Source organism: Herpailurus yagouaroundi, unplaced genomic scaffold, assembly GCF_014898765.1.
Source record: "Herpailurus yagouaroundi ecotype Mexico unplaced genomic scaffold, PumYag 191, whole genome shotgun sequence".
NCBI classification, from domain to species: Eukaryota; Metazoa; Chordata; class Mammalia; order Carnivora; family Felidae; genus Herpailurus; species Herpailurus yagouaroundi.
This window is the reverse complement of record NW_024412422.1, coordinates 3523725-3537353: the sequence shown is the minus strand read 5'-3', so window position 1 is coordinate 3537353 and position 13629 is coordinate 3523725. Positions and strand designations below refer to the sequence as shown.

The 13629-nt window shown below is 45.0% G+C and overlaps 1 protein-coding gene across 1 annotated transcript in view; it reads right to left on the bottom strand.

Moving 5' to 3' along the window:
- Positions 1 to 12376, bottom strand: part of LOC121010211 (2'-5'-oligoadenylate synthase-like protein 2) — a 15064-nt gene extending 2688 nt beyond the window's left edge. The window contains exons 1-4 of the mRNA XM_040443675.1: positions 11980 to 12376; positions 6080 to 6368; positions 4679 to 4854; positions 165 to 406 (exon numbers count right to left, since the gene is read on the bottom strand). Coding sequence (XP_040299609.1) covers positions 165 to 406; positions 4679 to 4854; positions 6080 to 6368; positions 11980 to 12177 — 905 coding nt within the window. The 5' untranslated portion in view covers positions 12178 to 12376. The remainder of the gene's footprint in view (positions 1 to 164; positions 407 to 4678; positions 4855 to 6079; positions 6369 to 11979) is intronic.
- Positions 12377 to 13629: the final 1253 nt, after the last annotated feature.

Genomic DNA, 13629 nt, shown 5'->3' with positions numbered 1-13629 from the left:
TCACAGAATGGGACCCTGAGGACATAGTGAACATCTGGATCACATCACACCTGAAGCTTCATTCATCTTTGGACTTCTCAGTTACAAAAGCCAGTAAGTTCCCCTCATTTTGAAACTCGCATGAGTTGGGCTTTCTATTCCTTGCAGCTGAAAGTAATACTCACCTGCATTCCTTCAACTGTTGTTTGATGTAGATTCTGACAGTCTCATTTTGGAAATCATAGTACTTGGTCCAATAGACGCAGATGTCTTCATAATCTATGAGGAGTTCCATCACGGCTCTAAACCCTTCATCCAGGTTGAAGTTCTCACTTTCATCTGTACCTATTTCCCAGGCGTAGATGGTCAGTAGCTCCAGCGCGTATTTTGCGGGCAATGCTTTGTTTCGATATTTAGGTTTCAAGTACTGCAGGGTTGAGGGGTGGGGAGAGGGAAAGAGAGAGGGAGGGAGGGAGGGAGAGAGAGAGAATGGTTTTGAGATTGCTACCCTGGCAACTGGGAGTTTCCAGTTCTGTTCCCAGGTCCCAGTAGTATTCTGTCAACTTCAGGGGTGCCTGGCTGGGTCAGCCAGTGGAACATTGACTCTTGATCTTAGGGTGGTGAGTTCAAGCCCCATGTTGGGTATAGAGCTTGCACAAAAATAAAGAAATAAAATAACTATTTTGTCAACTCCATTTTACATCTGGATTATGTAGCACATCCATGAAATCTGAAACGAGCCCAGCAGCTTGGGCTCTAGATGGATTATGTCCTGGGGCCATCAAAATTTCAACGAAAGAGGGAACCGAGGCCTCTCATGGACCTTCTGGGCCAGTGAGTCGGAATGGGGGAGGCAATATAATATAGTGTATATGGAAGCTAATTAAAAACAAAAACACATCGACACACTGAAAACACAGACTGAAAGATGGAGAAGGTGTAATCATGGGAAATTTTCAGTGCCTCAAAAATTAATTTAGAAATTTATTGTAATTACAATTAGCATCCCACTGGTGTTTTTTAGTGGGAGAAAAATGATCTTAAGATTCAAATTCGGGAATAAATGCTTAGGAGACCCAAGAAAATTATGAAAAAGAAAAACAGAGAGGTTGGTATTTGTTTTCTCAGATATGACTTAGAAAGCAGTTGTCCCCCAAATGGTGTGTTTTTGGTGTCAGTATAAACCGTAGCCAAGTGTAACAGAACAGAGTGCCCAGTGGATACAGAAATTTAACAACCGGTAAGGGTGATGAACAATGGGAAAAAAATGCATAATCCAACAAATGATGCTGGCGCGACTTGTCAGCCAATTTGGAAGAAAATAAAGATGATCCCACTGTCACACCAAATACCAAAACAGATTGCAAATGGAGTAAAAATGTATATGAGACATATTAGAAGAAAATTAAAAGACCACCTACACACTGCCAGCAAGATAGAAAAACTACAACCCAGAAAAGTCAGCCCTGTTTGTGTAGTTTAAAAATTAGAAACAATTGTATTGTCAAAGATACGATAACTAAGGTCCATAGAGGAGCGGTCGATTGGTAAAAATATTTGCAACACATGAGAAATGGTGGTAAATATTTACAAAAAGGTCTTTCCATTGATAAGAAAATGTCCCCATGGGAGAAGATGCAAAATACATGAACAGGTTAAGTCCCCAAAGTTCAACTCCAAAGGTCCGTAAGCAAATGCGTTGTTTTTTTTTTTTTAAGTTTATTAATTTTTGAGACAGAGAGAGACAGAGAATGAATGGGGGAGGAGAAGAGAGAGAGAGGGAGACACAGAATCGGAAGCAGGCTCCAGGCTCTGAGCCATCAGCCCAGAGCCCGACGCGGGGCTCGAACTCACGGACCGCGAGATCATGACCTGAGCTGAAGTCGGACGCTTAACCGACTGAGCCACCCAGGCGCCCCAGCAAATGCGTTTTTGTAAAGAGTGTACCATAGAAAGAGTACACGTGATAGGATTCCACTTAAGTAAGCTCCAGGCATGAGCTGTGTGAACACAGATACAAAAAGGGCGTAAGGCAGTCTCCAAAAATGTTATTAGTATCATCTCACGCATCTCATGTAAATTTAACAGATTATTTTTTAATGTTTATATATTTTTGAGACAGAGACAGAGCATGAGTGGGGGAGGGGCAAAGAGAAACACACAGAATCTGAAGCAGGCTCAAGGCTTTGAGCTGACAGCACAGAGCCCGATGTGGGGCTCAAACCCAGGAACTGTGAGACCATGACCTGAGCCGAGGTCGGACACTCAACCATGTGAGCCACCCAAGCACCCCGCATTTCATGTAAATTTTGCCTTCTCTCTTATGCTTTTTTTTTCATCACTTGAATTTTTCATGAGCCCAATGTAACATACAAATAATCAGAAAAAATAATTGTTATTATGAAAATTATGATTACGAAAAAAATTATTATTATTATTATTTTAAATGTTTTTAATTTATTTTGAAAGAGGGAGAGAGTGAGAGAGCGGGGGAAGAGCAGAGAGAGAGGGAGAGAGAATCCTAAGCACCCCCTACACTGCCAGTGCAGAGCCTGATGCGAGGCTCAAACCCATGAACCATGAGATCATGACCTGAGCAGAGATCAAGAGCTGGACGCTTAACCGACTGAGCCACCCAGGAACCCCATGAAATAAATTATTATTGTAAAAAGCCAGGTGGCATTGTTGATTAAGAGCACACAGGCAGGCACCTTTGTGTTCAAATCTCAGCCCAACTTTAGCCCTTGAGCCTTGGCTTTTTCATCCCCGAAATGGGGCTGATGAAAAATACATACATTACAGTGCTGTTGGAAAGACTGAGAAAAAAATATGCAGAGCACTCAGCATAGACCACGGCAGACAATTAATGGTTGATACACAGCGGGGCGCCTAGGTGGCTCAGTCAGTGAAGCGTCTGACTTTGGCTCAGGTCATGATCTCACGGTTTGTGGGTTTGAGCCCCGCGTCGGGCTCTGTGCTGACAGCTCAGAGCCTGGAGCGTGCTTCGGATTCTGTGTCTCCCTCTCTCTCCGCCCCTCCCCTGCACGCACTCTGTCTCTCTCTGTCTCTCAAAAAATGAATAAACGTTAAAAAAAAATTAAAAAAAAAAAAAGGTTGATACGTGGTAGCTTTCTTCTTACTGTTGTATGAAATGCCTGAGGTCTGAAGCCTGTGGAAAATCACATTTGTGCATGTCAGGAACCATTTAACTGTCCTTGAGAAACCAAGAGGCTGTGACCAAGGCACGGTGCGTTAGAAGTTAAGAGAATATCTGCACAGAGAAGGCAACAATCAGCAAAACTAAAAGGCAACTGACGGAACGGGAGAAGATAATTGCAAACGACATATCAGATAAAGAACTTATCAAACTCAACACCCAAAAAAACAAATAACCCAGTGAAGAAATGGGCAAAAGACATGAATAGACACTTCTCCAAAGAAGACATCCAGATGGCCAACCGACACATGAAAAGATGCTCAACATCACTCATCACCAGGGAAATACAAATCAAAACCCCAATGAGATACCACCTGACACCTGTCAGAATGGCGAACATTAACAACTCAGGCAACAACAGATGTTGGCGAGGATGCGGAGAAAGAGGATCTCTTTTGCATTGTTGGTGGGAATGCAAACTGGTGCAGCCACTCTGGAAAACAGTATGGAGGTTCCTCAAAAAATGAAAAATAGAACAACTCTACGACCCAGCAATTGCACTACTAGGTATTTATCCAAGGGATACAGGTGTGCTGTTTTGAAGGAGCACGTGCACCCCAATGTTTCTAGCAGCACTATCAACAATAGCCAAAGTATGGAAAGAGCCCAAATGTCCATCGATGGATGAGTGGATAAAGAAGATGCGGTATATATGTACGATGGGGTATTAGTCGGCAATCAAAAAGAATGAAATCTTGCCATTTGCAACTACGTGGATGGAAGTGGAGGGTATGATGCTCAGTGAAATTAGTCAGACAAAGACTAAAATCATATGACTTCACTCATATGAGGACTTTAAGAGACAAAACAGATGAACATAAGGGAAGGGAAACAAAAATAATCTAAAAACAGGGAAGGGGACAAAACAGAAGAGACTCTTAAATATGGAGAACAAACAGAGGGTTATGGGAGGGATTGGGGGAGGGGGGATGGGCTAAATGGGTAAGGGGCACTAAGGAATCTACTCCTGGAATCATTGTTGCACTATATGCTAACTAACTTGGATGTAAAAAAAAAAAAAAAAAAAAAAAGTTAACAGAAAAGAGCAACAACAAAGAACAGCCACCATAATGCAAAATGCTGTCCAACTCCCTACAATTCAGTTTCCAATTACATCACCTGCCTACACTATTTAGCTCTATTCTTTTTTTAAAAAAAATTTTTAAAGTATTTATTTGTTTTTTTGCGAGACAGAGGCGGGGAGGGGCAGAGAGAGAGGGAGACACAGAATCCGAGGCAGGCTCCAGGCTCTGAGCTGCGGGCACAGAGCCCAATGTGGGGCTCGAACTCACGAACTACAAGACGGTGACCTGAGGCGAAGTCGGACGCTTAATCGACCGAGTCACCCAGGCGTCCCTATTTCGCTCTATTCTGAGATGGCTTGTTTCCATTTTTTCCTCTTAAAAAAAAAAAAAAATGTTAGCGTGTACCTGCCCTCCTTGTTGTCCCTACACCTCCCAGCCCGGGAGCCCAGCCCCACACCTGCAGGTACCAATGTTTCATCAGCCGCAGAAGGTTCTTCAGCTTGACAGGGCGACTTTTCACAAAGTGCCTCTGCAACTCTGTGAAGCTTGGCGAGAACTCCCCAGGGTGGCCGCCACTGGTTATCAAATCTTCATAGATTTCCGGAGATGGTTTCGAGTCCGGGCAAAAATTTCCTGGGAGACAAAAGAACCTGTGTGAGAAAATCCACTCTTTGAGGAGAGGAAGATGGGAAATAAAACCACGAGGTATCCAGTGGACATGAATTGTCTCCTGCACGAACAGCATTACGTTTCCCATTTTCCAATGGAAGCTTAGAGGGTTTGGTGGCCCCCTCAAAAGTCACATAGATTTTAAAGAACTCCCATTGACCAAAGACTTAGCATGAGTCAGACACTGGGTTAAGCTCACGGAATCCTTAGAACAGCTCCATGCAGCAGGTAAAATTAAGCGGACCCATAGGGAGTGCCCTTTTTGAGGCTCAAGCGTGGTCAAATGCGGCCAATTTCCTATGGTTCAACCTGACATTATGCCATTTGGCAGGCTGGTATATTGAGTCTTGGAGGTGTTAGATAGATTGCTCAAGGTCGTATAGTTAGTAAGTCTCAGTGCCAAAATTTGAAGACACTAAGAGCCCTGGTTTGTTTGTTTTTTTAAGTTTATTTATTTATTTTGAGAGAGGGAGAGCACACACTTGCGAGTGTGTGGACAGAGAGAGAGGTAGAGAGAGAATCCCAAGCAGGCTCCACACTGTCAGCACACAGTCTGACTTGGGGCTCGATCTCACAAACCGTGAGATCATGACCTGAGCCAAAATCAAGAGTTGGCCGCTTAACCCACTGAGCCACCCAGATGCCCCAAGAGCCCTGTCTTTAAGAATGATTCCGACCTAGGGGCGCCTGGGTGGCTCGGTTGGTTGAGAGACCGGCTTTGGCTCAGGTCATGATCTCATGGTTCGTGAGTTCGAACCCTGTGTCGGGCTTCTGCTATCAGTGCAGAGCCCTCTTGGGATCTTCTGTCCCCCCCCCCTCTGCCCCTCCCCTGCTCATGCTCTCTCTGTCAAAAATAAAGAAACATGAAGAAAAAGATTCCAAGCTAACTCCAAAGACCCTGAAGTGCCTACTTGCCCTGGTGTTTCCCAGAAGGTCAGAGAAGAGTCTCCTCCCTGGGTTGGGTGGGAATCCAGAAGTTCCCTAGCTCCCCGGCAGCGGGACATGGAAACACATGAGTTTATGGAAGGAATTAATCTTCAAGGTATAGCTCCAGTCCCAGACCTTCAGGGAAAAAAAGGCAAACTCCACTCTCCCCACTCTGCTTCCACTTTCCCAAACCTCCCCCAAGGCCAGGTTGGTGGAGGGCCCCTGCCTAGTTTCTCTGGCCCCGCCCCACTGTTGTCTTTACTTAGAGCGTCATAGGCTGGGAGCACGTCCACTCCAATGGCTTCACTGTTCTTCCTGGCCTGGACGTGGAAGGACAGGGAGCGGGGGACCCTGGTCGTCTCTCTCTGCGGGACCATGGTGATGCTGTAGGCCAGGCTCTTGCCATACTGAGTCAGTCTCTTCTCGATGAAACTGATGACAGATGCACGGTGTTCTGCCTGGTCTTGGAAGCTGGGGAAGCAGCTCAGGAACAAGACCAAGTCCACGTCGGAGCTGTAGTTCAGCGTCGTTCCCTTCCCGGAGGATCCACCCTGGGGAGGACAGTAATGTTGGAGCTTCACCTCCCCTGGGGACTGAAGCTTTGAGGCTGGGGTGAAGCCAGGGGCCTCATGTTAGGCTGTTTACACGGGTACCAAAAGGAGCTCCTGGTTTCCTCCGTACATGGTGGCCTTTGCCGACCACGTCTTTTCATACATTTAGAAAAATTAAGTACATGATAAACAGTTCAAAGAATATAAAGGAAATGTAAAACCCTCCTGTACCTCAGGCCCTAAGCTCCTTCTGCAGAGGCCCCCACAGTTACCAGCTTCTTCTAGCTCATTCCAGAGATGTTCGATGCCTAACTGCGTGCCGTCCAACATGGTAGCCAAGAGCCACATGTGGCTACTTAAATTTAATGTATGTTTATTTTTGAGAGACAGAGTATGAGTGGGGGAGGGGCAGAGAGAGAGAGGGAGACACAGAATCCGAAGCAGGCTCCAGGCTCTGAGCTGTCAGCACAGAGCCCGACGATGTGGGGCTCAAACCCACCAACTGTGAGATCATGACCTGAGCCAAAGTCAGACGCTCAACCAACTGAGCCACCCGGGTGCCCCTGTGGCTACTTAAATTTAAATGAAATGAAATTTATAAATTCAGTTTCATAGTCACACCAGCCTCACTTCAAGTGCTCAACAGTCGCCCACAGAGAGTGATGATTACATTGGGGGGCACATGTGTAGAACATTTCCATCACTGGGAAAGTTCTATTGGACAGCTCTGGCCTAGGCAACCATACTTGTACGTACGTATTTTGTACATATGTTTTGTGTGCGTATGCACAAGTACATTTTTTGGACTTTGTGTGTGCGGATGTGTGGGTATGCAGGGATGCTGGAAATTCCAGTGTGTAGGTAACATATGTGTTCATAGAACAAGGCACAGCAGTAGCCTTGAAAGATGCATCGCAAATCTCTCCTTCTGGGGGCGCCTCACGATGTCGCCGTTTGTTAGTTCGAGCCCTGCGTCAGACTCTGTACTGACAGCTCAGAGCCTGAAGCCCGCTTCAGATTCTGCCTCTCCCCCACTCACGCTCTGTTTGTCAGTCTGTCTCTCTCAAAATTAAATAAACATTAAAAAAATTTGTTTTTTAAGTAAATCTTTCCTGGAAAAGAAAGAAGCAGGGAAAAGGAATTCGGATGTCATGGACAAGCATCGAAATCCCGGTACAAAGTGAGGTGGGGTCCCCCTACTGGAGGGGGACCTGCAAATGATCTTCCTCTTGCCTTGTCCTTTCCCCCTACTTAGTGCCGATGCAGTTGCGGGGAATGAACTAGAAAACTACATGTTCTTAATATTTGGTCAAAAGAAACCTCAACAAGGGAAGGAGATAATGTGTCCTCTTCTGCCAAAGTGTGGAAAGGCAGCCACTGTCCTATGGAATGTTATATATGTTGTTAAGTTTCTATATATATATATATATATATACACACACACACTTATGTATAAATATATATATATATTTAAATAAAGTTTATTTATTTGTTCCCCTGTCCTGGGGAATGTTATTTTTAAAGACTCAAATTTCGGGGAGCTTGGGTGGCTCAGTCGGTTAAGCGTCTGACTCTTGGTTTCGGCTCAGGTCATGATCTCACGGTTTGTGGGTTTGAGCCACACGTCGAGCTCTGTCCTGAACGCGTGGAGCCTGCTTGGGATTCTGTCGGCCTCTCTGCTCCTCCTCTACTCACCCTCTATCCCTCTCTCAAAAATAAATACATAAACATTAAAAGAAAAACAAAGACTCCCAAATTCCGGGGGTTGTTGCTACGTCTGAAGGGCTGTCTCTGCTCCTTGGCTGGGTAAACAGCGCTGAAATGAACATGTCCTCTGAGGAAGGGGGACCTGGGGGTCTCTTTCAGTAGGCAGGGAAGGGGGCTGGCCCTTCTCCCCCGCACAATTGATTTTTATTTTGAAATAACTACAGGTATGCAGGAAAATAGTTTAGACAGGTCTGCAGTTTCCTCCCAATCTGCAGTTTCCTCCCAATGATCACACCTTATCTAAATATAGCCAGGAAATCAACATCGATGCAAGGCATGTAGTTCTAAGACATTTTATGCATGCGTAGATTCCTACAATCACCACTGAAATCAGGATACAGAACTATCTCATTGTATTTCCTCCTTCTGCTCTTTTAGAGACCTAACCACCTGCCCCCCCATCTCTAAACCCTAGAAACCACTAATTTGTTTTCCATTTCCATAATGCTGTCATTTCAAGAAGGACACAAAGGCAATTGTACCGTATGGGACTTTTTAGAAGCCGGCTTTTTGTTTTCACTGAGCACAGTGCTTTTGACATCCATCCATGTTGTTCCATGTACTGCTAGTTTGCTCCACTATAACCACCTTTGTTATAGGTTGTTATTTGAGTTTTGACTTCGGTCCCAAATCTGCCTAATGTTGTTTACTTTTCAGAGTTCTTAAACACTTGTTTTTTGATGTCTGCCCAGAGTTTTAGCTATAATTTGTGTGAGAGTTTGTAAGAGACTTACTTCATCTGGGTTGGTGCCAGAAATTACTTGTATAATTTTTAAAAATCACGGGGCGTCTGGGTGGCTCAGTCGGTTAAGCGTCCGACCTCAGCTCAGGTCATGATCTCGCGGTTCGTGGGTTCGAGCCCCACATCAGGCTCTGTGCTGACAGCTTGGAGCCTGCTTCAGATTCTGTGTCTCCCTCTCTCACTCTCTGCCCTTCTCCTGCTCACGCTCTGTCTCTCTCTCTTTCTCTCAAAAAAAAACGTTAAAAAAAAATCATGAGGGGCGCCTGGGTGGCTCAGTCGGTTAAGCATCTGACTTAGGCTCAGGTCATGATCTCACGGTTTGTGAGTTTGAGCCAGTGAGTTCGAGCCCCTTGTCCGGCTCTGTGTTGACAGCTCCGAGCCTGGAGGCTGCTTCTGATTCCATGCCTCCTTCTCTCTCTGCCCCTCCCCCACTTGTGCTCTGTCTCTCTCTACCAAAAATAAATAAATCTTAAAAAAAAAAAAAAAATTTTTTTTTTTTTTTTTTTTTAAATCATATGAGGCTGGGGCGCCTGGGTGGCTCAGATGGTTAAGTGGCCGACTTCAGCTCAGGTCATGATCTCAGAGTTCTTGAGTTCAAGCCCCACGTCGGGCTCTATGCTGACAGCTCAGAGCCTGGAGCCTGCTTCAGATTCTGTCTCCCTTTCTCTGCCCCTCCCCTGTGCAAGCTCTGTCTCAAAAATAAATAAATGTGAAAAAAAATTTTTTTAAATTGTGAGGTAATTTTGATCTCAGGTTCCCATGTAGCCTTGATTTTGGCACTGGGTTCCTTGACCTGAGGAAACAGAATAGTACAAGGAAGAATATAGATGTCAAAGGATGGCCGTGATCAAGCACTGCAGGGGGTATCTTTGCAAAAGTTACTGCTGGTCCCAGAAGACTCTCTAGATCACTCATGGTAGGAAATCCAATGGTATCGGTACATTTAACTCAAGAAAGTCACAGTACTCTCCCCACCATATAGATAGACGGAATCAGGAAAACTAGATGCAACTTAGAAGTCTAGTGCTTAACAAGGTCCAGAAGGAAGTGTTGAATTGGTGCAATGTAACCTCTTCCTTCCTCCTCACATAGAAACAGAAACATTCGTTACCAACGTGTGTCCTTTTTGCAGCTGCTGGTTTACCAGTGTTTATCCAAACAGGGAGTTTAACTCCGTAAACATTCGTTCTAGGCATTTCTGATACAGCTCAAAATACTTGGGACATAGTCATTCCAGGAATATTGAAACTTCTGGAAATAAAGATCATTGAGAGAACAAGAGGGAAAGGGAAAGTGATTTTTTTCTTCTTCTTCTTCAAATAGTCTCCACTTGACACATAGCCCTAAAAGTGAGGATGGGAACTTCAGGGCAGGGGTATTCGAAGTAACATAAATGGCGTGTAGAAAATGCAACGTGCATCTCCAATGGAAACACAGCACTTTCAAATTCATGAAAGAGCTCTTTTTGCGACATATGTTAAAATACTTGAACACTTTCAATCCCACCCTTCAGAGAATATGTGTCCCATTTCTGGTTCTTTTTTTTTTTTTTCTTTTTTTTTTTCGGTTTTCTGTCCTGAAAGCATACATTACAGTCCCTCCAGGAAGTTCAGCTATGTGGAACAGGCAGAGCCCGGTGCAAAGTTTGTATCTTTTTAACTAGAGTTTGTAATTCTTGATTTCCATTTTGGAAGCTCATGCTATGCTGGTGACACCCCTGACTCTTTGGTTTCCACCCTTTATTTAAAGATTCTTAAAAAAAAAAAAATTCCTTAAAGCCGCGGGTCCTTCTTTTGGCAGCCATACCACCTCCAAGGCAAAGCCTGATTTACTTAAGTAAATTTTAGATATATGAAAATTAAGGGAAACCTCACAAAATGGGGTCTGAGGCCAGAGGGGGGAGGCCAACAGGAGGAGCGGGACCACTCAATATCAATTGCAGGAATTGTCAATTACAGACCCCAACAGAATTGTAAACAGACACATCAATTGCAGTGCCTCGCCCCCCCCCCAAAAGATGCATGTTGCATTTTCTGCAAGGAACCGACTACCCCTGCAACTCAGCCAATGAGAAAGTCTCATTACTCTGACCAGCTTTTCCTTCAGAACAATCCCTCCCACCTTCCTCTTCCTTCCGGTAAGTTCCTCATCTACTTTGGGGTGGGACTTGCTTATTATGGTTTTGCATAGCTGGCCTGTGTTGAGTTGCCATTCTTTGTTTTTCCTGAATAAACTTATTTTGCTGGTAAGGTAATTGGCTACTTTATTATTATTTTTTAGGTTCATAGATATCTTTCATCTAGCGAAATTAGCAAAACCTAGCCTGATTGATGGTCAAGGCACTTTTGACTTAGGGTGGTATGTTAAAAGTTGTATTACAACTTAGTACTTTCCAGGAAAAACCATGATATAAGGGAGTGTTGAATTACATGGTCAGTCCGGTTAATCCATTAAGTACTCCTAATTGCTAGGTAGATTTTTTTTTTTAATATTTATTTATTTTGAGAGAGACAGCAAGCTTAGCCATATTTTTCCTGCCGCCCTGGCAACCAGCTTGATCTCAAATAATCATCATCATCCCTTACCATCCTTCAGATTTATAGGATGATTTCCTGTTTAAAAGCACTTGTCCACGCGGTAGGGTCCCCTCCCTACGGGGAAAAAAACACCTCAAGGTAACCTGGCTATAGGCATATATGACAACATCCCTCACAACCTTGTAACATGAAACCACTCAACCAGACTACACGTTTGTGTGTTACCATATATGGGAGACAAAGAAGTAAAAAAATATATGAAAAACTACGCCACGTGGCATTGGGGGCTCACTTCTTCCAGTACGAACCCAACTGATCAGTGACAGCACGAATAAAGTGGCTTCCTGTAAAGAAAAGCCTGGGTGTCACGACTCTCTCTGTGAGAATCCTGCTACACCCACACTTTAACTCATTTATTCCTTATAACAAATCTAGGTTAAAGACGGGGTGGGGGGTGGGGGTAATGAGGCTTCCAGAGATGAAATAACTTCTCCCGCAAGGTCACATGATTTCCAAGCACAGGGCTTGGGATTCAAGTCCCCCACTCAAGTTCCCCCTGGCTCACCTTCACCACCTTTAACACCCTGACTTCCTGGTCTAGAACCAGCTCATCATGGAAGCATCGATCCCTGAAGAAACGTTCGATCCTCTGCCAGGCATCCTTCACTTCCTCCTTCCATTCCCCCTCGGGCTGAAGGCTCCGCTCCACAAAGGCGGACAGCATGTCTGCGGGGGTCTCATACAGGTTCTGGAAGAGCTCCATCTCTACAGGACCAGGCTGCCCCTTGGGGTAAATTCTCTGGGCTTCTGCCTTGCCCTGTAAGGGGTCTAGCCTTTCTCCGGAAGGCTAAAGGACGGGGAGAACACATTCCATTCCTCCTCTCCTCCTCGGGTGGCCTCGGCCCCAGAGGCGGTTCTTTCCCAGGCCTCGCTCACTGGGTTTGGAAACCGAAAGTGAATCTGCTCAGCTGTAATTTTCTTTCTGTTTTTACAAGATCAGGAAAAAAAGGGCTGAGTGTGGGGCCGAGCGCCCTCTGGAGATCACTCACTGACTCTCAGTTTGAGCGTTTCCCAGTGTGCTGGCCTTCCCTGCCCCCCGCCAAGCAGCTGCTGCCTTCTTGAGGGTCCTTTCTCTCTCCCTGCCTCTATTAATCCTTTCCCTACTCAGGGCCAGGCCCAGGATGAACTGAGCTCTTTCTTTTCTAAGAGCCAAGGTAAACACACCCTTCATTTGCCGTTTTGTTCCTCACATCCAGACCAACCTCTCCCTTATCCCCAGGGTGTGCAAAAACTTGCCGGGGTCGGTGTTATGAATTCACAGCCGCCCTCATCCAAACTCCTTCCACAAAATGCCAACAAAATGCCAGGAGGATTTTTCTTCTCTTTTTTTTGTTAATGGCAAGGATAAGATTTGGCCATTCATTGAGATCGTAGGTATGGGGCACGTCTGGGGAAGCCATGGCTAGGAGGAGGAGACTGGGTTTGGGAAATACGGATGCTAAGGTGTGGTGAGGGACCAGGAGAAGCTGACTCCAGGTTTTGTGGGAGGGAGAAAAGCATGCAAAGTGCCAGGCCCAGAGTCGGCAACACAGGGTCTGATGTGTCCACGGTACTGTGGATCTTTTTTCTTTTTCTTTTTCTTTTTTTTTCCCATTCTTATTCCCTCTTGTCCAGGGAAAGTATTTTTCCATTCTTACACATTTTAATTTAAAAAAATAAGGGGGCGCCTGGGTGGCTCAGTCGGTTGAGCATCCGACTTCAGCTCAGGTCACGATCTCACGGTTGGTGAGTTCGAGCCCCGCATCGGGCTCTGGGCTGATGGCTCAGAGCCTGGAGCCTGCTTCTGATTCTGTGTCTCCCTCTCTCTCTGCCCCTCCCCCATTCATGCTCTGTCTCTCTCTGTCTCAAAAATAAATAAACATTAAAAAAAAATTAAAAAAAAAATAAGGCATCCCATCTGTAGCAGGATCAACCATTTACTACTTTTCCAGCCCCCTAGTTTTCCAGCAAGAGGCAGTACAGTGCAATGAGAATCAAGATTTACAAACGTGGGATTAATTTTAATATTCCCTGAACTTTGTCCTCTTCTATTATTCAATCTGCCAACTCAGATTACTCTAAGGGGTTCGAGTCCACTATTATTTTCTTCTTACTTACTACTTCTAAAGGAAGAATTCACTGAGTGGAGAGAATTTCAGGTGATTATGCATATAAA